Source organism: Balaenoptera physalus (assembly GCF_965194825.1).
Source record: "Balaenoptera physalus genome assembly, chromosome: 4".
NCBI lineage: Eukaryota > Metazoa > Chordata > Mammalia > Artiodactyla > Balaenopteridae > Balaenoptera > Balaenoptera physalus.
The window spans coordinates 55616493-55643393 of record NC_138891.1 but is presented as its reverse complement, the minus strand read 5'-3'; the positions used below and the strand labels follow the sequence as shown (position 1 = coordinate 55643393).

General features: G+C 33.9%; 1 protein-coding gene across 5 annotated transcripts in view; it reads right to left on the bottom strand.

Annotated features, from left to right (window-relative positions):
• Nucleotides 1–333: 333 nt before the first annotated feature.
• The window catches only part of NAALADL2 (N-acetylated alpha-linked acidic dipeptidase like 2), a 1434969-nt gene continuing 1408401 nt past the window's right edge, over nt 334–26901 (bottom strand). For all 5 annotated transcript variants that reach the window (XM_082458958.1, XM_082458959.1, XM_082458957.1 and 2 more), the window contains one exon: nt 334–10135. In XM_082458958.1, the coding sequence (XP_082315084.1) occupies nt 9937–10135 (199 nt within the window). In that variant the 3' untranslated portion in view covers nt 334–9936. The remainder of the gene's footprint in view (nt 10136–26901) is intronic.

The window sequence follows — 26901 nt, the reverse complement described above, 5'->3', positions numbered from 1 at the left end:
GGATCTTGAATATCATCAAAAGACATTTGGATTTTATGCTGAACATGGTGGGAAACCACTATGACTTCTCTACTGTGATGGAAATCTCTTCAATATGTATTTTATGTAACTTAGTCACTTTAAGTATTTTATAATAGCGAGTAGCATCTAAACTATCAATAGTAAATAAGCAGTCTAAAGGTTGCTCTTCCCACAAAAACCACAGTATTAAATCATAATTTTTGCTGCAGCTGAGATAAAAGAAATAGACTTCAAAGGAGAAAAGTATGGGAATGCCCTGTCTTTTGTTTCTGGTGTGGCTTGCATATACTGCTCCCTATTTCTGGAATGACATTCTTCTCCTTTTCCCCCAAAGGATTTCTATTCACTCTTCAGACTCAACTCAGATATTTTCTCCTGAGAAACCTTTCTTGGCTTCTACAGGATTTAAGTATTTTTACTCTCTGCTCTCTTATCACCTTATTTAGGTCTCCATTATAAGACTTAAGGCTTTACTACAGCTATATGCTTACATGTCTTTTGCTCTCTTAGCTCTGCCTTGGAGCTAGTCATTTTGTTATGAAGTGGTATAGGGAAATTACACTAAAGTCACTTCAAGTTATTTTATTATAGATTAAGTGACATCCATAGATTCGGGGGAAAATAATCAAGGGATCTTAATACATATGTATGGATGAGTTAGGTATGTTCATTCATTCATACATTCAAAGAAGAACAGAGAGCCATCTGGAGATTGCAGTAGCCATGATGTGTGTGGACTTGGTCCCATGCCCACCCACCGACATCCTCCCCTACAATGCTGGGGCTGGAAGCAAAAACTCACATTTCAGAGCCTCTCATGCTAGCTGGATTCCAGTTTGATCTGCCAAGGAGAGGCACTCAGAAGAGAGTAAAAGTCAAAGAAGTGTGGAAGATTTTTTTTCCTGTTTCTAGTAGGGGAGGTAGAGGAAGTGCAGACTCCCAGACTCAGCAACGTTGTGGTGGTTCTTTAAGCCCTGTGAGCAGTGGTTCCACCACCAGCAGCAGTAAAGTTTCCAAGAGTGTGAGTAGAACGTTGGTTCCTGGGCCATCACAGGTTTCCTCCTTTATGTTGCTCCCGCGTGCAGGTCAGTAGTGGTTTCCTGCAGTTACTGATCTCTGAGAAACGGTAGCTTCACCTTTTTGTTATACTAGCCCTTTCAGTAATTTTGTAATCATTTTCCTTTTTAAAATCCCCTTTGCTTTAAATACTTATTATGTTTAGCGCAGTGCAGGGAAGAGGAGATGTTGGCATTGAGTAGGATGGTGGCAGTGGAGATGGAGAAATGTCAAGTTTGGGCTATATTTTACAGCAAAGCCAATACAACTTGCTGATAGATTGGAAGTAGGAAGTGAGGAAAATAAAAAGATCAAGGAAGATTCCTATTTTTAGTTAGAGAATCAAGTGTATTTACTAACACAGGAAGAATTTTGAAGAGGAGCAAATTGGACAAGAAATATAACTGTGCTGAAATTCTATCTGTGAGCACTTAGAATGTCAGAGAATTCCTTGTAAGAAAGCCTCTGCCTTTATAAGATTAGTACAATTGAAGGAGGAGAGAGGAAGGAAACTGAGTTTAAAAAATTGTGTCCTTTAGAAAGGAAGATTAGGGTAGTGGTTATAAGTGTGAGCTCCAGGATCAGACCATCTTATTAGGAATTTGTTACTTTGAGAATTTTATTTTTTATTCAGAAAACTAGTAAGAATTCCATAACAAACACATATATATCCACCACCCAAACTGACGAGGGGGGATATAAAGAAATGAGAAGAAAGTCTGATCTAGCACTCCTCCATTTTATTGTATGTGCTTCGATTCCTTTTTTCTGTAAAAGAAGAAATGACTGTTAAATTGTACTCTGTACCCCTATCCTTAGCACTTGTGTCCCTCCTACCATGAATCAAATTAGATACTTACTTTTTCAGTCTGTATTTTTATACTTTGAATACATATATGCTATTCATGGATATGTATATAATTTTGTATATTTAAATTTTACTTCATGGTTAGAATAATATATATATTATTCTGCAGAATATACATATACATAATACATATTATTTTTTCAAAATTTTTATGTGTGTGTATATGTATACCTGGTGCAATGGTAAGCCCCCAATAAATGTTAGTTATCATACAGCAAGGATATTGGAGATAAGAACATTCTGCTTTAGTCTTAATGAACCTTAAGGAAGGCCCGGCGAGTTAGGTATGTAGCCTGAACACATGGTGCCTTTAAACTATCTCTGCTCTGTCATTATCCTTGTGATAAACTATACTAGCTATGAGTTCCTCTGAATCTAGTATTGCCAATAGTTAAACTGAAGTGTTATATTTTATTTGGCTGTGCAGTCCTAGAAGGTAAAACTGTGTTAACCATCTTTGTATCTCTAGCACTTAATCTGGCATAGAATAGGCGCTCTGTAAATATTTGCTGAATGAATAATTGAGTGAAATCTGCTACATCATGCAATAGAGATGCCTTTGTGCAATAAAGAACTGACAACATTTTTTAGAGCAAATTTGAAGAAACAAAGCTCCTTAGCACTGGAGTTGATACAAATGCTGTTACTTGATATTAGAACTTGGCACAAACTACAATCCTAAATGGCCAAATATGAGGACTGCATGTTTGAGAAAAGAATGGAAGGAAAAAAAAGAAAAAGTGATAAAATCTTAGAGTGTTCCCTGAACAAGGCTCATTCCTGTTTGGGTGTAATACACAATACATAAAGATAATTCATTAATAATACATACTAATAACTAATTCATTTTGCATATTTATAACAAAACACAGTTAACAATGGTTTTCAACTGTATTTAATATTTTTTAAACGGGCATTTTAAATATGACCATTTTGCTGTACATACACATTGCATTTATGAATCAGAAAATATTCCTTAAAAGATGCCTTCATTTCATAGTACTGTGTTTTCAATTATGTGCAAATATTTAAGCAACTAAAATATAAAATATTCACTCATATTCTTAATGGATGTGATGTCCCAATCCATTTTTTGTCACTCCAAATCACAACATACTTTTTTAAGTAAGCTGTATATTGAGTCATGTGAATAATACATAAAAAGTTGTAAAATAAATTGAAATCACAATTGGTCTAAATATAGAAAGCACTAGATTCCTGATGGGCATCCACACATTATAGAAATTAGGCATTCAACCCTATATAGTAATTAAGAAACTACAGACACATGCCTCTAAATCAGTCATTCAAAATCAGTCACAGCAAAGACACTGACAATAAATTTCTTTACAATGAAAATATTTCCAAATCACAGATGATAATCTATTTTGAACAATACTCAACACTATAACAGTTCAGTGCAATTTAGTAATTGGGACACCCCTTGAAAGAGATCTGGTTTTTAATCAAAGCAAATTTAATTAGAGAAATTGTGCTCCAGATCTTATCCCAAGTTAATTTATAAATCTTTATAAATCTGCTCATCACCATTCTCTATTTTAGGGTTGTATTTTTTATCATACAACTGAGAAATTTTATTCATTATAAAATTTCATATATCTAAATATTGCTATACTACTGACATGGCTAAAAAAATGCATGGTCTATATTAACATTCCAAACACATAAGAAACTATTATCAGTGATGTGCTGATTTTTCTAGATGTCTGTAAAAACAAATTAGCCCTTCGAAGTGTCCTAGAAAGCTTTTTTCTTTTCTGAATACAATTGTATTCATATTCTCCAAGTAGCAAGTCTGAATATGTGGGATATATTTGCCATTAAACCTTCCTGTGTGAAATGTAAATACTAAATCACCTAATAGAGACCTATCTTAGCTTAATAAATGAAATTATTTGTAACATCTTTGGAATAGAAATATGTGAGCTACACTTAACCATCTGGCCATTTTGTTTCCTGCAGACAAGTTGCAATGGTGTAATAAAATATTTTGTTTCTTGTTAAACAGATATGACAGACTTGTCTTTATAGAGCAATAGCATTTTTTCTGACTTTCAGAGTAAGGCAGTCCATTTGCAGCAGCTTGATATAAAGGTAGACAAATCATTATTAATATTAATAAAACACTATCACATATACTAAAAGCATGATTCAACAACAGCTAAGAATTTCAAAAGATAAAGCACACTCCAAGGAGTGTCCATCTGTGTCATTACTGTATTGAATAAATATTCTTTGAAGAAATTGGAGAGTTAAACTTACTGAGCAGGCCAGATAATTAAATAATTACACATTTTGATTGAAAAATAGATGTAGTTCATTGAAATAGAGACTCTAACTCTACTTCTCTAGCTAAGCTTCTGTTCAGATGCCAAGTTTGTACTTTAATTAGAACAAAAAAGACCTACGTTAACTTCAATACAACATAATAATTCATAATAATGATTGTATATTAATCTCTTGAGCTTGCTGGAATAAAGCACATGACATATGGCATGGTACAGGCACCTGTGTGGTCCTTTTGGGACTGAGGTGGTACATATTAATTAGCAACTGGAAAATAAAATCTGCTTCCTTCTGAGAAAAGCTACCTCAGTGCTTATTGGTTTAAGGCATCAAAGGAATTAGAAGGAATACTGTTAGACTCTGTCTACACTCCTTAAATCTTTGTCTAGATGTAGGCCCTGGATCAACTGCAATTAACTGAGTTAATTCTTGACAGATCCTGCTTAAGGAGTTAGAGTAGACTTACTTTTCTTTGGCCTCGATGATTGTATTTTGGCTAAAAACATCAAAGTTACCATTTTGGTTATAGAAAACTATATAATTATAGAATTCAAACACAAGCTAACCAGAACATATTAAAATTTGAAAGCAGCTTTCTCTTGAATGCTACCTGAAAGTGCCTCAATTTAATCCTTTGCTTTGTAAATTCAGATACAGTCTGAGTATGAAACTATAAATGTCTTTAAGAAATATGTCATCTCACAATCAGCAAGCTCTCAAGATTCTTGGTGGTCCCAGGAATGCTAAAGGCACTTCAGTGTACATCTTTGAAGGGTAATGGAATGTTATTATGGAAATAAAACTCTGGCTGATTAACAGATAAATGTATATTGAGAAGACTAGATCTTAAAATTACTTTCTCGGGATTAAAAAAAAAAGAAAAAATCCTAATCCCATTGCTAGAGTATATTTAGAAAGGGAAAACAGAAAATTGAGTGGACATTGTGGTGACCAAAATTGGTGATATTTAAAAACTTTCTTTTGCAACTGCACTTTAAATTTACATCACTTGAAATTCTAAATTGCATAAAATAACACACTTAACTTAAAAGTATTTATACTTAATGGGGTACTTAAAACTCTGAGAAGTTACTTTCCGAATAGCAATTCTAATGAGGCTTTTTTAAACTAACAATTTAAACTCATGCAAGAAATACAGATTCACTAGTGCACCTAGGTAGAATATTTCTTTGCTCAAATATCACACTATTTTTTTCTCCTGGGTTGCATCCATGCTCCTGTGATGGAACCGTTAGGTTGCTGATCTATCTTTTGGAATATATAGACCCATTTCCCTTCCACTCAACACATGGATTAGCAGTTTAAAATGTAATTCCTTTCTATTGAAGGAACATGTAATTAAGGCACATTTAAATAACCCTTTAAACCAATGAGATGACAATGTGCTACACACAGAGAAAACTTAATTTTTGGAGTAATTACACATAACACAGAATATCTCATGAGAACATTTTTGGCTAGGTCTACTAATTACGAAAACAGTTTTTCATTTGAAGCAAAGATGCCAATTCATCATTGGACAGATGGTAACGAATCAGCATTTTATTTTTGTAACACCTATCTTTGCAAGGGGGAAAGCTACTATATATGGAATATTTATGTAATTTAGGAAGTCAATTAGTTATTCTGTGTTTTAAGGAGGATATAAAACTGTGGTTGTAAATCCCAGAACCTGGTCTTTTTTACTTTCCCCAGTGAAATTATATAGACATTTTGAGGAGGAAATTATGAGAGATGTAGCTTCTGGTCTGTTATAATTTTTCATCTAGTTGTCATGGTATTCTACAATGGTGCACTTATATTTAATGCTCTTATAAATCTAAGTTATCTACATGTGTCCACCATTGTTGGGGTGGGCTACCTTCATGAGGAATGATGTCATTGGTTTCTTCAAACTCCTCCATTAAGCCAGTGAAGTGGCAGATGACATAGTCTGATCAGTGGTGCAGAAATACATTAAAAATTTCAATCATATCACTTTCTATAATCAAAAGATTCTTAACTTTTTGTAGCACCCAGCGTGAAGAACACAGGTCTGGACCCAGTCTTTATAGCTGTGGAACTTTGGGCAAGCCACTCCACCAAGTTTCCTCATTTTTTTAAATGAGTTGTCATGAGGATTCATTAGAAAAAACAAATACGTTAAATCTAGAACAGTGCCTGACCTGTAGCAGGCACAGACGTTAGCTGCGTCTGCGTCTTTTTTGAGATACAATGGTTACTCTCTCTCCCTCTTTTTAAAATGGTGCCATTCACAGCAAAGCCGTAGGTATCTCTTATTATTGTGACTCTTCAGTTTCTTTAGTATATCGCCAAGTGATGTTTTCTCAGGACCCAGGATTAATGTAGATGAGAAATCCTTAAGCTTCAGTATGCATAAGGATCATTTGGGAAATCTTGCTTGAAGATGAAGATTCCTAGGCTTTCTTCCCCCAAATCAGAAATACTGATTTAAACTGCTGATTTAATATAGGGCTAAAATGTCCTCTCATAAAAGCATTTTACTTAATACCCTCCTTCCTGACCGCTGGTGTCATGCAGAGACTCTCTCCACCTCCCCACAAGTACCCAGGCTTTGTGCCTTTTGCATGGATTCCCTGGGACAGTTTCTTTTGTTAGGTATAGTCAGAGAATGAACTAGTTCTTCATTTAAAAAGCAGTGATTCCAGTCCATACATCATCTGATAGAATGGCTGGTTATATAGAATGTACTGGAAAAGATCATTTATAACCCCGTTATATACTGCATGAGAAAACAGAGAAGCTTAAATTCTAGCGGCGCTTCTGCTACTAACTGAATATGTGACTCTACCCCAGTTCCTTAATCACTTTGTATACAGTTAGGGTATCTGATGGGAACGCTGATGCTCTCCCGACTGAAGGTAACATTCTAGGGCTTAGATCAGAATGTCTCAGGCTTCCTTTTACTCTGGAATCTATACTTTTCACAACGGGTTGTATCCCACGTGTGCCCTGCCTGAACTGAAATTGCAGTGGTGCACATCTGCCACATTTTCTTGGGAGGATAATCATTTATGATTCATTATGTCCTGGTACAATACTACGTATGAAGGATTGTGAGAAGTACCAGGCACCCAGATATCTCAGCAATAATTTAAACCTACTACCAATTCACTGAAAACACTTGTTATTTTAGTGTGCATAGGATTTTATTTACTTGGATCTATTAGGGAAAAATTTAAATGATATAAATTTAAAGGAACCCTGAGGTAATCAGACTATAGCAGTAATGTTCTTAGTTAAGAGATTTGTTGCAGTCAAAGATGTAGAGCAGCATTTATATAATTGATGGACATCTGTTTTAATTATAATTTAGTTTCTTCACATCATCTCTTAAATAGACTAATAAAAATGTTAGTCCATAGTTAACTTCAGTTTTCAAGTAATGAATACCATATAATTTAGAAGTAAAAAATACAGAATATTGAGATTTTGATCTGTGCAGTGTGGTTTAGCTAAGTACACAGTCTTTAAACAAAAATGTACAAACACAAGTGTTTTGTGCTCTCAATGCTATTAGAAACTAAGGGAATGGATTTACTTAGGATTTTGTTCTAAAATGATAAACTACCTAACTGATAATTGTCTTTGTTTTAAATTCAGCTCCAAAGGAAGAACTAGAATGAATACATTGAACCTTGATTCACTATTTCTGATCCTTTGGTATAAAGGATTCTATTATTTGACCTGACATGCAACTATATGTGTATTCCTCCCACCTCTTTTCTGCTGTTTTTTGTGTAGCAAGAGAGGGCACTGACATTGAGGCTTGTGGGAGCTTGGTTCTTTGGCCCTTTCCTATAGACACTCCTCAACATGGCAGATACTTTCAGACACACCAGTGCATTATTTACGAAATATATATTGTAAGGTAGTTTCATTTCTTATGTAAAATATGTGCACACAGGCAATTCAGATGAAAACGGATTTCTGCTTGCATTATCTAGCTAATTGCCTCAATTCTCTTCTTTGCCTTGAGCGTATAAACATTACTTATAGTAGGAACAGCTGACCCTTATAAATCAATTAATCAATGCTGATTAATTCTTTCCTTTCAACTTCAGTTTCCCTTTAAACTAAGATTAGGTTTATGTTCATCCATTAAAAAGTGAAGACTTAGACCTATAGACACTGTCTATGAAGTTGCTCTGGAGGTGTATGATGGGGACGTGTGTTTCAATGTTGTGTTAGAGAAAAATAATCCACATGAAATATTCTGAGGATATGTTTCCTAAGGGGAATTGCTTTGTCAAATACCAAATCAATTTCTAAAGGTAAGCTCAAAGTTTAAACACCTAATGGAATTCTGTGGTTTCGGGGAATAGTGGGTACTAAGGCCATTCAATGACAATGTCAGTATGAAAAACTTCATTTTCAACATGAGAGAAGAACTGAAGTGTGGGACGGATATGCTCTTACAGTAACACTGTATTTTCTGCCTAAAAGTAGAAGGATGAATATTTTCTATGTTGTCATCTTAGTCACAATTAAGGATAAAGAAGGGAAAAAACATCAAAAGTATTTTTGTAGAATTAAGGAGCTTTTTGTTGATCAAAATAACTATTTCTTTCATAAGAAGTCCTTTTTGTTAGTGGCAGAAATAGCAATTTGATGCTTTTTAAGATATTTTGGGTTTTCAAAGAGAAACTTTGCTACTTTCCTGTGGAAATTATATGGTATTCTGTGAAAACTGCCTTACAGCAAGGAGTTTCAGAAAAGTACATGAAGGAAGAGCAATGTGAGATGCTTTCATTTTAGAGTAGCTCTATTTCAGTGCTTCCAACAGAAACAGCACAGGAAGAAATAAATATTTTCTCCCTCATAAGACATACATCACTCCCGAAATTTTTACAAAATCAACTGAGACAAATTAGGGATTTCAAAGCTAGTCACCTTATAAGTTGTTAGGAAAAAAATTTACATTTAAATTGCTCTGTGCAGCTACCTTGAGATTTTCCCCTGGAATGTTTATGGCTCTTTTTTTTTTTTTCATTAATACTTAAAAAAATACAATTTCATAACCAGTGTATTACTACATCTAGTTGTGTTACTAACAGGCACTTCATTTCATAAAATAGTCACATTCAAAGTGGTTTTGGTCAACCAGTCACTCAGTCAGAATACTCGTTCTTCATATTGAATACTTGATAGTGAAAGTTAATCTGAAACCATATCAACTCTTCATTTCTATTACAGAAACTAGGTCACTAAAGCTCTAACATAGGGAATCATTTCTGTTTCTACGTGTTTTATCCATAGGAGCGAAGATTGTCCAGAACTTCTTGAAAATTTTCCCCCCCAAATATTTTATATATATCTATATATCTATAGATATATCTATATCTATAGATATATAGATATATATAGATATAGATACAGCAGATTTCTTTTTAATAGATAAATCTTAAGTATTATTTCAATAACTTGCTTTTACATAATCAGAAATCTAGATATAAGAAAAAATATTAAATGTGCAAAATGCTCTTTTTACACATACATTAAAAAATACAAAGGAAGAATAGCTTTACACTTATATAAAAAGCCATTGGAGGGAAAAAGTCTTCAATGTCAGAAAATCTAGTCAGATTAGAGCTTTCACTTGAGGAATTGTAAACAAACTTTTTCAAATGCTGAGAGTTTTCTCAGTTCTTTCCAACTAAGACACTCTCAAACACATCAAGTCCTGCTTTGAAGTAAACCTGAGCTGCATTAATGCTGTTCAACACTTCTGACAGGGCTTCTTGAAGGGTCTCATTTGATGCAAGTGACTTGCAGTGTTCCCAGGCCTCCAGGAGTATTGAAAACTGGCTTGTCTTCCCATCAAGGTGGTACAGGATATTTCTGAAAAGAAATACAGAATGAGTAAATGTTTTATGCACCATGCTATTTTCATATCAAACATTGTAAAAAATATTTCCAAGAAACTGATGTTTTTAATAAATGAAGAAATTATAAGAATACAATATTATCATTTTGGGACCTCTATTGAATTAATGGATCTAGACATTGATCATCAAAAGTTCCCTCTAGTGATGAGAGAGAATCAGAGAGTATGTACCTCCTGATGGAAGTACACAATACTACCTATGAAATCAATTATTTTTGCTAAAAAATTGATCTAAATCTGATGAAGCTTCTAAATCTTAATTGCTAATAAATACAACGGACAGAAAAATATAAAAATGATATCACAGTCTGTCATCAGCAAAATACTGTGGAAATTCTGTAGGACAAATGACCCAGTTTATTCAGTGAATAAATTGTAATAAGAAATAGGTGAAGGAGGAACCACTCGACCAGGGCTTTTCAACCTTGTGTTATTGACATTTGTTGGGGGGTGGGGTGGATAATTCTTTATTGTGGCAGCTGTCCTGTGCATTGTAGGATGTTTAGCAGTACCCCTGACCTCCACCCACTAGGTACTAGTAGCACCCCTCCTTTAGTTGTCTCAGTTAGTTTGGGCTGCTATAACAGAATACCATAGACTGGGCAGCTTAAACAATAATCCAGTGGTTGGATTGTTGATGAGAGGCCTTTTCCTAGTTATATTCTCACATGGCCTTGTGCATGAACACAGAGAGATCCCGTGTCTTCTCTTCTTTTAATAAGGACATTAGTCCCATCATGAGGGCCCCACCTGTATGACCTAATCTAACCTGGATTATTTCCCAAAGGCCCATCTCTGAATACCATCACATTGAGGTTAGGATTTTAACACACATATTTTAGGAGAACCCAAACATTCAGTCCATAGCTGTTGTAAAACCTAAAAATGTCTCCAGACTGCCAAAATTGTCTCTTATAGGGCAAAATTGCCCCCAGTTAAGAACTGCTGCTTTAGACTAAAAGAAACAGAAACCCATCCAGTATAGACTTTACTAGGTCTTTATTCAAACAAACAATTTTTAAAAATGAGAAGTAGTACAAAGTTGAATACTAATTAAGGATTTGTTAATATTAAGAAATTGTTAATATTTTAGGTGTGATAATGGTATCATCAGTATGTTTTCAAAGTGTCCTTATCTTCTAGAAATATACAGTAATATTTGCAAATGAAAAGTTAATACGTCTGGGATTTGCTTCAAAATATTTGGAAGGAAAAAGGAGAGTGGAGCTATGGACATCACAGGTAGAACAAGATTGGCCATTAGTTAATAATTGTTGAAATGGGGTAATGGATTCATTATACTATTCTCTCTCCCTTTGTATATGTTTGACATTTAGAATTCTTCTCAAGTATAGTGTGTGTAATAAGACGGTGACTTGAAATTTATCCAAATATCTGAGAAAGAGGAATTTGGCCGTGGGCAAGTCTAAAGAGCTTCCCTTTATTCATTGATAGATAGAAAGAATACATTTTGGTAGAAAGCTATGGATTATTGCATCATTTGACTTATTTCCAACGCAAACCACCTGAAATAGCTGAAATTTCTTGGTCTAATAAGAGAGGCAGATATATAAATGATTAAAATAATTGTCTAATTGTCATATTAGAAATGTAAGGTCCAGTGATAACAGAAGAAGGATTGCTGCTGGAAAAATTTATCATGGAGAATATTACAATTTCATCTTGAAGGATGATGGGAATTACCAGTTACAAGGGTATAAGAAAGGAAACAAGATAGAAAGTGGAGGCAGCACCTTATGCAGGAGGAATAGCATATGCAAAGGTATGGATTTATAAAACAGCTTGCTCTTCTTAGCGGATCAATTCCAGTGTTTCTGTATGGCCAGAGTGCAAGGCCACAGTGGGCAGCTGTAGGAGAAGAGCTGGGAGAGCAAGCCATGGCCATGTCATACCGGGCCTTCTGTACCAAGCTAAGGAGGTTACACTTTTTCTTATGGGCAGTAGGAAACCAATGAAAGTTTTTAAGCAAGAAAGAAAGATTATTAGATTTTATTTTGAAATAGTTAACTTTGGTTGTAATATAAAGCCTAGAGAACGACTTAGTCCAGATGAAAATTGACAAAGATGTCAGTTACACAATGATAGCTGTTTGAAAGGGCCACAGTGCAAGGTTTAGTTAATTTACACTTATCCCTAGCACTGACCTCAGTTTTATGTAGAGTTCTGGATCATTGTTTCCTAGCTCATCCAGGCTTCACTACTTCAGCCTCTCCTGAACTTCCCACTCTGTACTCTGATGGTGGTGAATGGACACTGAAATCTACCTAATCACCCATGACAGAACTTTGCAAGTCATCTCTTTCCCTTAAATATCCAACTGGTTTCTGAAGATACTCACTTCTCCATCTTTTCAGCATCTCTTCTCCTTTGTTGTGGGACCCTGATCCCTATATTTTCAAGGATATATTATAATATCATCGCTTTACATGTCAGGGTTGAGAAATATGTTCCTTCTTTATCAGGTCTAATTCAGTGTTGTGAATATAGGAGGTCTTCAATCATGGTGATTTGACTTACTTACATTTTTATCAGGCTTTGTTCAGTGATGGAAATTTTGTAGACCCTCTAATGTCAGTGTAAATTACACCAATTCAGGTTATTTTGCCTTTTAAGCATTAACTCACTTCAAAACAATAGATTTTGTGTCTTTGGAGAAAAATTTCAGTTGATAATAGTACATGGTGGGTGGCAGTGGAGCAGAAGATGCTTGAACGCAGAGGTTATTTCAGTAATTTTTTTTTCAAAACCTATTATTTGAAATGGGAACTATCCCTAATAATCCAATATCCTTAATCTTTGTACTTATGAATATACTTGGCATTTTATGAATTAGAGCAGTGCAAGAAGGATATTCTTTATATTCCCAATATCCTTGAATTCAGGTATAAACTTTGTATTAAGAAACATACATCCCCTGGATATGGGAGGGAGAAAAACATCTTCCAGATGAAGAGGCAAGTGGGTCATGAGCAATGCTCTGGCTATGAGCTGTACTCTGGGAAAAATGTGGATCTACTTTTACAAGGAGAATACTCCTTGAAATAGAGATTTCCCTTTTGATATTTCCACAACCTTCATAAAATTAAAGAGCTTTTCAGAAGAAGCCACTGTGCCATGTTAAAGTAAGCAATTATATATGTATATACATAGACATATGTACATGTGTTTTATGTGTAAAAATTTTTATTATATCAAAATGACAAACAAAATAGTGAGAATTAGCAGAACACCTAATGAAAGTTTCCTAAATATAAGTTTTATTAGTTCTATATTTATTATTAAATTGGGGAGGGGGTGGTAAAAGAAACCAACTAATAGAGAGGAAGCTTGATACAGCCATGGAATTTTCCCAAATGAAGATGAAACTGCCTCAGATGGTCACATGTATTCTCCTACATGACAGAGCTGTACAAAAGTTACTTTTTCATGTTAACATAATCCTTAATTGCCATAAAAAAAGGAGTGGGTTTTTACTGTCAGGATACCTATCAAACATATTTAAATTCATGGTAAACCATTTCAATAGATAGGTAGGTAGGTAGATAAAAATTGGTTTAGTATTTTGAGGATAAAAATAGTTTAAAGTATATTTCAATTACTTAATCATTTAAAATAGTATTCCTTTGTAGGCAACTTATACTGCTTTACCATTAAGAATAACCAAAATAGTATAATAAAAATATTTAATCATCTCTCATAATATTCATAGTTTTGAATTCTCTTCCTCTAATTCTCAGTTTCATGTTTAATTATAAATCATTTAATGGCAAATATATTTCCAGAATTTAAGAGTGTAAAAATATTTTCAAAAGCTGTATGAAATACTTCTGTTCCTTGAGGGCATACTGCTCAGCATGCTGACAAACAAAGATATTATAATCATTTTTATCCAGAACTGCCCCTTAAATGTGTTGTACCAGTGCAATTAATACATTATGAGAAGTAAGTTTAATGATTTGGGGTGCTGTTATAGTGACTTTTTGACATATTCAAAACCCACTGGCATGAAATACATTCCTATATGTACATTCTGTGTTTATTAAATGTTAAATGTTATTAATATTCAATTTAATGATAAGATATTAATAAAACATGCTCATAAAAGTTACAGTATTAATCCCTCAATGGCAGTTCATTTAAGCATGAGCACAATCTCTAATATATTTACATAAAACTTCAGCCATAACTAGTATAAAATATCTAGAAGAGAGATAATGTGGAAGCATAAAAATACATCCTAAAAAGAATGTTTAGGTCTAAAGCACAAGACATGCAATTACTGTGTTTTTTTTTTTAACTCGAAAGCAATACATATATTTCTTAAAGACCAGTGCAGTGGAGTCTGCAATGTGCCAACATTTGCTTTTTCTAACTAGTAAGCAATACAGTAATACTTTTATAATGACTGTAAATAAGCCATGTGCATAGAAATAGATTCTGTTTTGGTTTGTGAAATTCTACAAGAAGCTAAACACATTTTCCATATGCTACATGATTCAAGTAGGAGGCTGCAGCAAGCTATTATGTAAGACAAACACTCATATCCATTTCTACCCAAATTGGATACAAATCAGCTTAAAATTACAGATACTTAGATTCTGGCTGAAGATCAGCGACTAGGATTCTTTCATCACAGTTTAAGAGAGAACCTTCATTTGGGGTAGTTGCTGATACAACTTAAGTCAGTTGATATTTATTATAGTAGAATTTTTCACCTTGATAAATTGCTTTACCTTAAAAACAAATTGAGGATAACAAAAATATCTTCTTTAAATTTTCATGAGAAGGATAATTTCTCCTACCAATTTTCAGAGGTAGCTCATCTTTTACTATTTCTCTTTTGTGTACTAAAAACCATTTAGCTTGCTGCATACAAAAAATAAATTTCTGTATTTGGAGACCTTTCCCAAAAGAGTATCATCATATTATTTTATATTTGCTATTTGAATGGAAGACAAAACCCACAAAACTCAGCCATGTTGTTACATTTTGTCACATATGTTTCCATATACTTCTTAGTTCTGAAAACTTACTTATGTATTAAGTACCCCAGGATCATCCCTGGGGAGCAAAACTACTACTCTACCGTTTTTTAATATGCAAATGATTCTTGCCTTTGAAAATATTTTGATTAGATCAATGTTTCTGATGGAAGCTTTTAAGCCAAAAGATTTTTGTATTCCCATGTTATGTGACCAAAACTGAACCTCAGTTAAATGGAGTTAAAAGATTTCAACAATGTATATACTATATCATGTTTTTCAGATTAGGCCAGACTTGGAATCGACCAATAGCCAGTCAAAAGGCACATGTCTGGTACAAAAATAGGGTGGAAAGACAATGAGTAAAACCCTCGAAGAGTTTCTAGGTCAAGAGTCTGTTCTTTACAACCACAAGGAATCACATGCCTTAGTGAACCATTCCTGCTCTAGGTGCTCACACACCTGCATTAGTTCAATTCAGAAAAGTCTCCTGGCAGAAAGAATGGACTGTGTTATTAATTCAATAAATCATCATCCTATTTGTGTACACACAACATGTATCTTGGTATGGCATGTAGAGACATCAGACCTAATTAAAATATTACTTAATTGAAATCATTTTAGTAGTTATCGTGTTTAAAATAACATTAATTCCACCCCCATGCCTATCTTCTCTCATCTGTTAACAATTTGGATCTTATAAAAGTAATTCATACAGTCATCCTGACCCACACACAACACAAAGAGACTACTAAAAGGAAATTGTAATACATTATTGATGACACTAATGAAATTACAACACACATCACTCATTTTAATGGATCTGTCTCAATGACACATCACGGTGACCAGGAAAGAGCAGCACCAAAATCAGAAACCTAATTGATAACTCCCAGCAGCATCAGTGAAGGAGATGAAGCATCTTTACTCAACTGACAAATCTTTTCCACTCAGCTAAAGTAAAGGAAAACTGAAGAAAATGAATTTTGAAACAAAGGCATCTAAAGTCTTCATGAGTCATTTCCTTGTGTGTGAATTAGCAAATTAATGATGGAAATGATGACTCTCTTTCAAATGTTCCTTCTTATATTCATAAACGGGCAAAGGATGCCACCAATTCTAAATGTGAATTAATATTCATTATACCCCATGTTGAGAAACTCCTAAATGAAATCGCAGTAAATAATAAGTCATGTCTTTTAAAATTGACTGTGAATACATGCTGAATGGAGAGAGAAAAGGTCAGCTCAATATCTCACAATTGTTGCTCACTCTTTTTAGGGATTATACTAATTGTACTCCATAGTTAACAGTGGATTACTATATTTATATCAACATTAGAAAAGATTATGTGACTTGGATACTATGTCCATGAGAATTCACAAAATACATGGCGGCACTATTTATAGTACAAATGTCCATTCAGCTGAATTTGAATATGGTCTATACTAGCAAAAGCAGAATGAGAATTAAGACCATTGTTGATACTGTCAAGCCGTAAACTCTGCAGACAACTGAGGCAGAAAGACATGTGGGGTAGCTTGTTTGTTGGCAAAAATGGCTACAATTATTCCCCTCCCTGAATGCAGGCTTCTTCAAAATATGACTTTGCAGTTCTTTCCATCAAGAGATGGGGTCTATTTCCCTACCTCTTGAATCGGGTTTGGCCTTAATGAATATGACATATATGGTGAGTCCATGCCTCAAAGGGTGTGATGTGTTTCTTCTCTTTCTCTAGAACCCTGCCAAGCCCCCATGAGAAAATCCTGTGATAGCCTGCTGGAAAAAGAACACAGGCAGCAGAGGGGAGCTGCTTGGCAGAGGCCTTCCTATACTAGCTAGTCCCAAGCCAAGTTGGCAGCAGAAACACTGGTTGCAGACATAAACACAGTCAAGAGACACCCAGCCTGGCTTAGACCAGAAAAAGTCCAGCCTAGATGGTCATATTGAAGAATATGAACAAAATAAATAGTTTCTTTAAGCCACTAAATTTTGGGTGATTTTTAGAGCAATAGATAATTGTGATAATTTGGTAGTGTTTTCCTTCCCTGTGGGAAAGGAAGGGATTATGTTGCTTTAGGCATCAGTTCTCTTACTCTCTATTAATACCATTGACAGAGTGCAATGTACGATGTAGATTTGACAGTTCTTTAAATGACAGGCTGAATTCAAAAGACACTTTTGGAAAATTGTGCCCAATAGTTCTATAAGGAATGCATTTATAAAGTTAAGATATCCATGTTGATTCGTTAGAAGTTTTAAAATCTGTTTTGAGTGCCAAGTGGGATTTTTCCACTAAACGAAAAAGTTAACCATTACAGCATATAATTTGTTGTTGATTCTTTCTTTTTAATATGGCTCATCTTACTGAATTACAGCCCAAGAAATGGAAAAAATGCTCTGTTTCCATTACAATTAAATATATAAATATAGAGCAAAGAACAGGAAGTATAAACAATTGTATTCTGTAGAGTTAATGTCTCAAGACTTCTCAGTCCATCTAACTACATTGTTTCCTCAAGAGAAGTTTCCTGAGAAAGAGGATTTTTTTTTTTTTTAGGATATTCAAGGAAGACTTCCCCTGAAAGGCAGTGCTTGATGGTTTATCAACAAAGAAAAATTAGATTTCTGCACTCAAAAATCTTTCATTAAATAAAAAGGAGAGACAGAAATAAAACAAGATTAATACAATCCTTAGCACCTTCTGAAATTTGGAGAAGATGGTGATACAGTTGACCATTATTTTTTCACCCTCATGAAATTGGTTTTTTGTTCTTATTTCAATTTCATCCCTCCTGCTTTCTTTCCGTCTTACCTCTATGTATGACAGAAAACTCAATATTTAGATTACTTTTCTTTCTTATTTGGAACGCATTTCTCTTAATATTTCAGCTTCTGCTCATCAGCAAGTAGGACCTGTCACCCTCCAAGAACAACTTCATTTGACTGTCTTACAGGCACATGATAATTAACATAAGGAAGCATTTCCTTTAGTATACGCTCCAAATATTTGTATTTTCCTTTCTCCATTATTCTTTCCTTACCTTCATTAGTGAACAGCAATGCTGAGGCCATAAAACCAAACAAAAATAGGTAATTCAGCCTTTTTATTTGTTCCCATTTTTCTATTCCAATAATGAAAAAGATGTGAACTATTTGTTTTGGAAAGTTCACTCTAAAGGCAAAAGTTTATAATGTAGGCTGTGTCTGTTTAAACAAAGTGAGTAGTTGAGCCAATATTGATCTTCTTGCCTTATTCTACTCAATAGTCCTATTAAACTAATAATAACTAATGAGTAAGTCACTGTGTTAGGTGCTCAGGGATAGCAAAGAGAAGTTTACAGTCTATTTTGAAAGCCAAGCATATAATGAATAAATTAAAATATTATTTTAACTTATTTTTCATATAATGCATTTAGAATATTATATGGCATGAAATTATTTTTTATATTTTACTTTTTATTTATTTTTAAATATATATCAGACTGTTTAAAAAAAAATACTGCTTTGCTATGTAAACAAAGAATGTGACCTGCCATTCCAGTTCTACTAAGATCAAGCCATTAGTCACTTCCCTTGCCCACTGACAGTGTACCCAGAGGGGAATTCAGGATGGAGAAAAACAGAAAGCATTCTGTGCTTTGGATACTGGCCCTAGGTAGGTAAGATGCATATCTAAGGAATGATTTCAATGAACCCAGCTTCTTGAATCTTCCCGTACAAGAAAAGCACTAAAATCATTACCTTGAGATGTCTGTTCTTTGTGATTAGCAAACTCTTTTATGTTCAACTACATGTTTTTTATTTTCCTTTTTCCAGCCAAAAAACCCTCATATATATCCTGGCTCCTCCCTTACCTCTCTGGCACAGTTCCTCAGAGCTGAGAGGATGTCTGTTGGGCTATAGTCCTCAGTAATGTCCCCTAATAAAACTTAACTCACGACTTTTACATTATGTGTTTTTCTTTCAGTTGACAGTTTTAAATGTTTTTGCATATCTTGTCTATGTCGTACTCTTTTCATACTATGTCATATATAATACTATATACTCTTTAAGGGCATATAATACAAAGTCTATAAATATTCTATGTGATGTTCATCATATGCCTTATGGTTTGGAGGAAAATCTCCAGGGGTGGGTCCCAATGTCATCTCTTTAAGTTGGCTCATCTGATTCAAATTTCCATAATATAGATTCAGATAACAGTCCTAATTAAGTCAGCATAAGGTAATTCTTTAACCAAATAGATTATTGTAGCAATGGGCATATGACCAAATCTTGGCAATAAAATTTGAAGGGAAATTTTCTTCAGGATTATAAGAGCAGTAATGTCATGCTTTTCTGAAAGAACCACCAAAAGCTAATCCTTTCTCTGCTTTTGAATAGTATGGGATATGGATATGAGATCTGTAAATACTACATTTTTTTTTCCACCAAAGAAAAATCAGCCTTGAAATGATACCATGAAAGGCAGAGCTTAGAGACAGAAATAAATTTATTTCTTGGTGATATGACAGAGATGCTGAATCAAACCAACCTAAAATCTCTTCCTCTTAACTTTCAATTATGTGAGTCTGTTACTTTACTCTCTAAACCAATTTGGGTGAAGTTTTCTCTGTTTTCAATCAAATGTATCCACATAAACAATCCTATTGATTATATAGTTATTAAAAATAGATCATATATTCTTTAATAACTATAGATATTATTTCATTTGTCCAAAAGGATTTAGATAATTCATTCAGTTGACATTTGAAAATGACTATCTTAAGGTAAAAAATGCATGGTTTCACTTGAATAGCAAGTATATTATTCAAGATGATTTGAAAACTTCAAAATCAATAGGACATTAAAATGTTTGCTAAATTTTAGCTAGAAGAAAAAAATAAGTACCAAGTAGATTGACTGACCTATTGAAGCTATGAATGTTGATCACAGAGGTTGAAGGTATTTAATGAAGGAATGTCTTACTGTAAAATTACAAACCCTGGAAAGATTACCTTTCACATTTTATAGAACTGTTATACATGTTATTAAACATTCACTTTGAAAGTGTGACAAAAAGTAATATTTTAAAGGAACTCTATTCCTTAGCTGAGTAAATTTGCTCACAATTTATAATATAGATATACTATCTATATTTTTGCTAGCGTAGGGAAATAAAGTGCTATGGTTTATGCCAGTAAATAAATGGATCCATATACAGCAATTTACTATGCAAATTTTTTAAAAATTAAAAGAATCTGATTTTGAAATACTATTAAATTTTTTAAAATACAAGTACCAGGTAGGCAAATTCCTATTGATTATGTTGAAGTTGATCATTAAAAAACAGTCCAGATTGTGAGTAAATAGTAGAAATGTCAGCTCTTTGCTTTGGGAACTCTAAAAAAAGATGCATTCGCCCATGGCTCTCAGCCATGGGTATCAGAGGGTCGAAAGGGTCCCCAGGTACCTGACTCAAAGAAGGTGTACATTTGGTTGTACCAGTCAAACACTAATTATATCTAATTTAAGAAAAAGCATTCATTTATTGAAAGTGTGTATATATGTAAATATATGACTACGTGTACATGTAATAGTTTACAGAAGTGATGAAAAACATTGAGAAGAAGGCAGTAACCAAGGGAAGCTGAGTATCATAAGAGTACTGCCAAGATTCTGCTTAGCAACATGTTTAGGACATTGATGTTTCAGACACTCCCACTACCACCACTTCATTGAGAATACTTCTCCACCACGGCAGCATTGCTGTCTCTTAACACTTGCTCTGTCATTGCCAGAATGTTAATCCACAACTAGCATGAATAATCTTGAACTGCCCCTACATCTCTCCTCACTTCTTTCAGATATAAAGTCCTAGGAGAGCTCATCCAATTGACTGAACTTAGGTCATGTGCCTGTACCCCAGGAACAAAATACCTAGATCCATTCACCTTCTGTGGGGGAGATAAGCCCTGCTTTCCACCAAGCTCACAGGGAATTACCCTCACATAGGAAAGAAATTTTGATACCAGGAAGATTTTTTTTTTAATTTAAAAAATTTAAAACTGCAACTCAATAAATATCTACTACACTAGTGACAGGAAGGAAGAGTGTATTTCAACAGGGTTCTCTTGGAATTACCCTGGAAATTGCTGTTCTACTGTATGGCAGTTTTTCCGCTTATGTTAAATGTTAGCAACTACTCTATAATATGGCAGCAGTGTTTATCAAATTGAATATGTATGAGAATAAGCTGAGACATTTAAAAAAATTCTCAAGGGATTCAGATGCAGCGGGTCTGGGATACCTTATAGGAGTGTATATTTTTTTCCCTGCTCCATTACTTAAACCCACTGGGTGACACCCATGCATACTCAGCAGTTCCCTAGGTGAGTTTTACATTTACCAAGAGGTCTTGGTTTGGTCCCAAATTAGCTTCATCCAGTCACATGTTATTATATACAAAATTACATGATTTAAATGACATATTAAGTATGAAAGAAAGTTACTCCTGTGAAAATGAACCTGAACGCTTTGGAAAGACTCACAAAGATTAACTGACAAAATGAGAGTGTTGTTGAATTATATGTGGAGAGATAACTGAAAAGATTATTAGCAAGGGGAGGGGAGGACTACAGTGACAATGGAGAAAGAATCTGCATTCAGATTGTTTTGCAAATGCCTATTTATTGCTCCAAAATGAGGAAACTGAAATTGGAAATCTCAGATGATGCAGCATTAGTGTGGCTTAAATAGGAAAGTAAATCCGGAATTCCAATTCCAAGAACAGAACTCAAAGAAAAGTCCTTGGTCCTATATCAAAAGATTTGGTGATGAATGTTTTGGTTAAAAATAAACTGCTTTTTCTATCATTTGACCATTTACTGGTTCTGATTGTGTCAGAGTAAGGGATGTTTACCCTTTGGGCATTAGTCAAACCTCTACTCTTAAGAACTGGAAGGGCAAATAGGTATCATCTTGAGTTCCAACTCTCATGGACTGCTTATTGTGGCTTGAAGTACTAGGTTGACAATGGATTGGGCTGTTTCAGAGCCCAAAATAAAAAAAGGTCTGTCATGACTTAGATTCCTACTTGTAGACCCTGCTTTACTTAAGATTATTTAGCCCATTCTCTTGATAATAATGTATAGGTTTCTTGAATTAATCAATGGAAGTATAAACCAAGTTATCAAAACGAAGGGAGAAAGTCATAATTATTTGGTTTTGCTAAATAGAGTATAGTCAACCCCAGTAATCCCTTCTAAATTGTATATTATAAATTCTCTAGTTTTCTTGTTTATGGATCTGAATTAACAGAATAGCTATTAAGTTTTCTCTTCACTTGCTGCTCTAGACTGTGTCGTCTCCGTTTGTTTAAGCAATGGCCCAATCTGTTATTAATCAATTAAATTACACTAAAAAAAATTAGGATTTATGGGCATTTTTCACAAATAACTCTGTTTCTGGATATTTAATTAGTTCTTTTGCAAGATAAGTTCACTATCTGAAATACAAACTAGTTTTTAAAGTACTTTATTCAGTGAGTAGAGTTATATTAGTCTATAGCTACCTTTCTTGAAGCCTAATATTTAATATATGCAAAAAATAATACATGCAGTTCTTAACTGAACCCTTTGGGGAGCTATGGCCTTAAATATAGAAGAAAAAAAGTAATTGGTTCTTTGCACTGTACATCTGGATATGAGTCATCTTGAAATTTTGTTCAATACTAAATGAATGTTCTGGCAGACACATTAATCCAATATTCTAAAAACAACATCACTAAGTGAATCTGAGCCATACAAAAGCAAGAACTCCAGTAGTAGATATGTCTAAATTATGTAAATGTCAGATAGTCTGTGAGATGACTTTAATTTCATAAAGTGCATTAAGATAATTAAATAACATGACAGATTTTAAAGAATTTTGATATTTTTAATACTTAGATAAGACAGATCCAAAATAGTCTACATTTGGATAAAAATAGGAGAAAGAACATAGTAACTACTGCACTAATCTCATCATACCTGTGAAAATCTAAGAAGACTTTTAAAGTAAAAGTTGATAGAAATCAAGGAAAAATAATTACCTTGAGAGCTCATTCATGAAGTATTTATTAAGCACCAAGTACAATATGGAATACAAAGGAATTACAAGAGTGGTCTCAGTTCCAAAGGGATTTTTGAATTTTGAGTTAAGTAGGAAAGAGGAGAGTTTCAGGGCTATTGTCTTTTGCATATGTGGCTAACATAGTAAAACAAACCCTGAAGTTCAAAGAATCTACCAATTTTCTTGCGCACAAAGACCTCAAAATGAAAAATTTTTAATAGTTTTGTATATTTTATCTTCCTTTTCTCAGATAATCTAGAGATGTTGGACATTAATTGTCTAAAATATAAGGATACTAAAAAAGTGATTGACTTGTAAAGTAGGACATCAGAGCCTACTTTGTAATTTTATACCTTCTTATTTTCCACAATTAATTACATTTGATAATTCTTCATCTATAATATAGATTTTTCCCATTATTTTAGGTACACTCATAAGAATCCAATTAAAATCAAATGGAAATAGTTTGTGTATATACAAAGTTTCTGCCAACTTGAGAAATAACTGAATGTAGGAATATATAAATTTCAAACAAGCATATTCAATTTTATTTAGGTTTTCATTTTTATCTGAATTTTCAGATAATTCATCCCTTAAAAATCAGTGTTCAGAACTTCCCTGGTGGTCCAGTGGGTAAGACTCCACGCTCCCAATGCAGGGGGCCTGGGTTTGATCCCTGGTTGGGGAACTAGATCCCGCATGCATGCCACAACTAAGAAGTCCGCATGCCGCAACTAAAAGATCCTGTGTGCTGCAACTAAGACCCGGCACAGTCTAAATAAATTAAAAAAAATTTTTTTAAAAATCAGTGTTCAATGAAAATTTTAAATTACTTATTTCAAAGTGAGAAGAAAATTATTTATCAGAACAAAGTGTACTGGGTACTTGCAGTCAGTAATTAGCTTCAACACTAATCTCTCACGCACCTATAAAAAATAATGAAACTATTGAACAGTTTAATCCAAAGGCAAGGAAAACACATAACAAGGAAAGAGCAAAAATTAATGCTATTTTAATTCTTAAAGTAAATCAAATAATTGTGATACAGACACACTCACCACAGAACATTTTAAATGATGGGTATCTTAATCTCGTAAAATTTTGATGTTATATTTTAAAAATATATATTTAATTGAACCTCTCTACCCACCCCCATACAGCCAGTAAACTTTGCTTTTCCTTTTCAATGGAATTTAAAAATTGTTATTCACTTTCTAAATGAGGATAAGTTACAGTGATAATTATTATTATTATTGCTACTAGCGAGCAGCTGTGAGTAAGTGAAGACTGAAGATAAACCACACCAGCTTTGCCCTTCTGTGGTTTTATTAACACACAAAGTATCAACTCAGAGAAAAACTTATGTCTGACAATATTATGAAAACATTTCTGTTTCATTCTTGCTATTTGAGTACTTATCACTTGTCTATACATTTTTGAGATACATGTATGTATGTATGTATGTGTAAATACATGAAGAGATATATGTGTATTTTCATAAATGTGTGTGTATAGATAGATATGTAATCTGTCCCACACTGGAGCAGGAAGAAAAAAGTCTAAATTTTATGTCTTCTTCCTAAATCATATAACTGAATAGTAAGCTGCTTGTTATACTGTAAAATATTACACTTACTAGTAATATAATTCAATAAGGATAAAAGACAGTGCAAACTAAACAACTGTATTGTGTTCTAAGAGATAAAGGGCTAATTATGTTGTTTTATAGGCACCAAAGTAATTACGTGAAGATAGAAAGCCCTGTGTTACTTACAGGCTGTAGAACATTTCCATAGCAGTTTGTCTTGGTATCTATTCTCAAATCACCACACTCTTTTTCCCAATTCAAGAATAATCACCAGGTCTTCACCCTTATTATATTTGTTTTATCAAAATAGGACTTTCTTTACAGAAATTCTGATTATATAAGTAATCATCCTACTTGATTGCTTAGTGTGAGGTTTACCAGGATACCTAAGCTTATATGCTTACTGCTGCGGAAGACCCACTGTGATCTTCGCCCTACTTAGGGAGGAAGGATAATTTAAAGAAGGGAAATGTTTGGAAAGAAAACATGAGTTACATCTAAAAATTACCACAACGAAGAGAAATGGAAAAATATGAAAGAAATACTAAATGGTCAGTATCAAAATCATGTCTGAGTCTAAAATCCATGCTCTTTCCCAGGACACTAAGCTTCTCGACCTATCGTCGCCACTTCATAGCTCTATGATATACAGCACATTATTTAAACTCTCTGAAATTCTTCTTCTGCACTGGTAAAATGGGAAGTATTATTTACAGTCAAGAGTTTTTGCAATAATTAGCTAAAACATGTAAAGTGCTTAGCTCGTGCCTGGCATACACAGTAAATACCTCATAAATGGTAACTACTGTTATTATTTGACATTTCTGGATTTTCCTTCCTTGGACACGTATTACTCCCTCCCCTTAATTCTCAACTAACTCTGTTCTTAGTATCACAGAGCTGTGCAATCATCAGATGACTTCTCCTGGTTCATCCAAAAGGAACTTTCAGGGAACAAGGGAAAGACCACTTCTAAGGGTTTGCCAAGAATATATCACCTCCTGCAAGAATCTGTACCAATAAAACTATCTGCCTTTTAATTATAAAAAATGCCACTCCTTCACTTTGCTGTGTACATATAACATATATGTATATGAGTGACTATTTTATAAGGTGTACGCAGGTCAGAATAATTAGATGGCTGATAGGGATAATATAATACATGGACACACACGTATGTGAAAATGTTTTGGTAAACTTTATTTTAGGCTATTAGAAAAAAATGTAACTTGGTCCATTGGTAGTCAAAAAAAAGCAGATTCTTTTTACTTGTAATGTTTAAAGGATCATGGTAAATTAATGAATAAAAGTTCTATATTTTCTGACTTGGTATATGGGAGGAAATCCAGCTACTGACTCTGAGAGGTACTAATGAGAGCACAGGTTTCTTATGGTCTGGAGAAACAAGAACACACTTTTGATGAATTTCAGAAAGAAGCCCACTCCTCATTTTTTGTCAGCAACCCAAAGCAAACTTTGTTGATTAAGCTCAGTGCAACCATAGCATGGTTTCATCGTGGCACTGATCACACACCATTGCTACTCTTAGATGGACACTTGTTTCTCAGGCAGAACTCCTCAAGAACAGAGAGTTTCATGTTCACTGTGGATTTCACCAGGTTTCTAACAAGTTGATATGGAATAAATTTGATGGCATAAGTTAATAATGGTGAAAATAATTGTTAAAATTTGTAGTGAATTTAATATATTGTAGGAAATATGCCACCCAAACATGCCACTTTAGCATAAGAAGTATTTTGATCTGAAGACAATTGAGAAACTGTAGACAGAAGAGCTCTCTATACTCCCCTAACTCTTAATCACTGGAAATGCATCTACACTCTCATCAGCCCAGAGGTACCACCAAGAGGAATCTATATAACAAATCTTACTAAAATAACCCTCAACATCTTTTAGTTTCCGCCACATATTTCCTTTCCCACAGTTTGCTGCCCTTGAAAGCCTAAAACAATTTTGGGGAGGCTTGTCACTTCTCTATTAATTCATTGCTCTTTTTAAAAAAATTTTTTCCAAT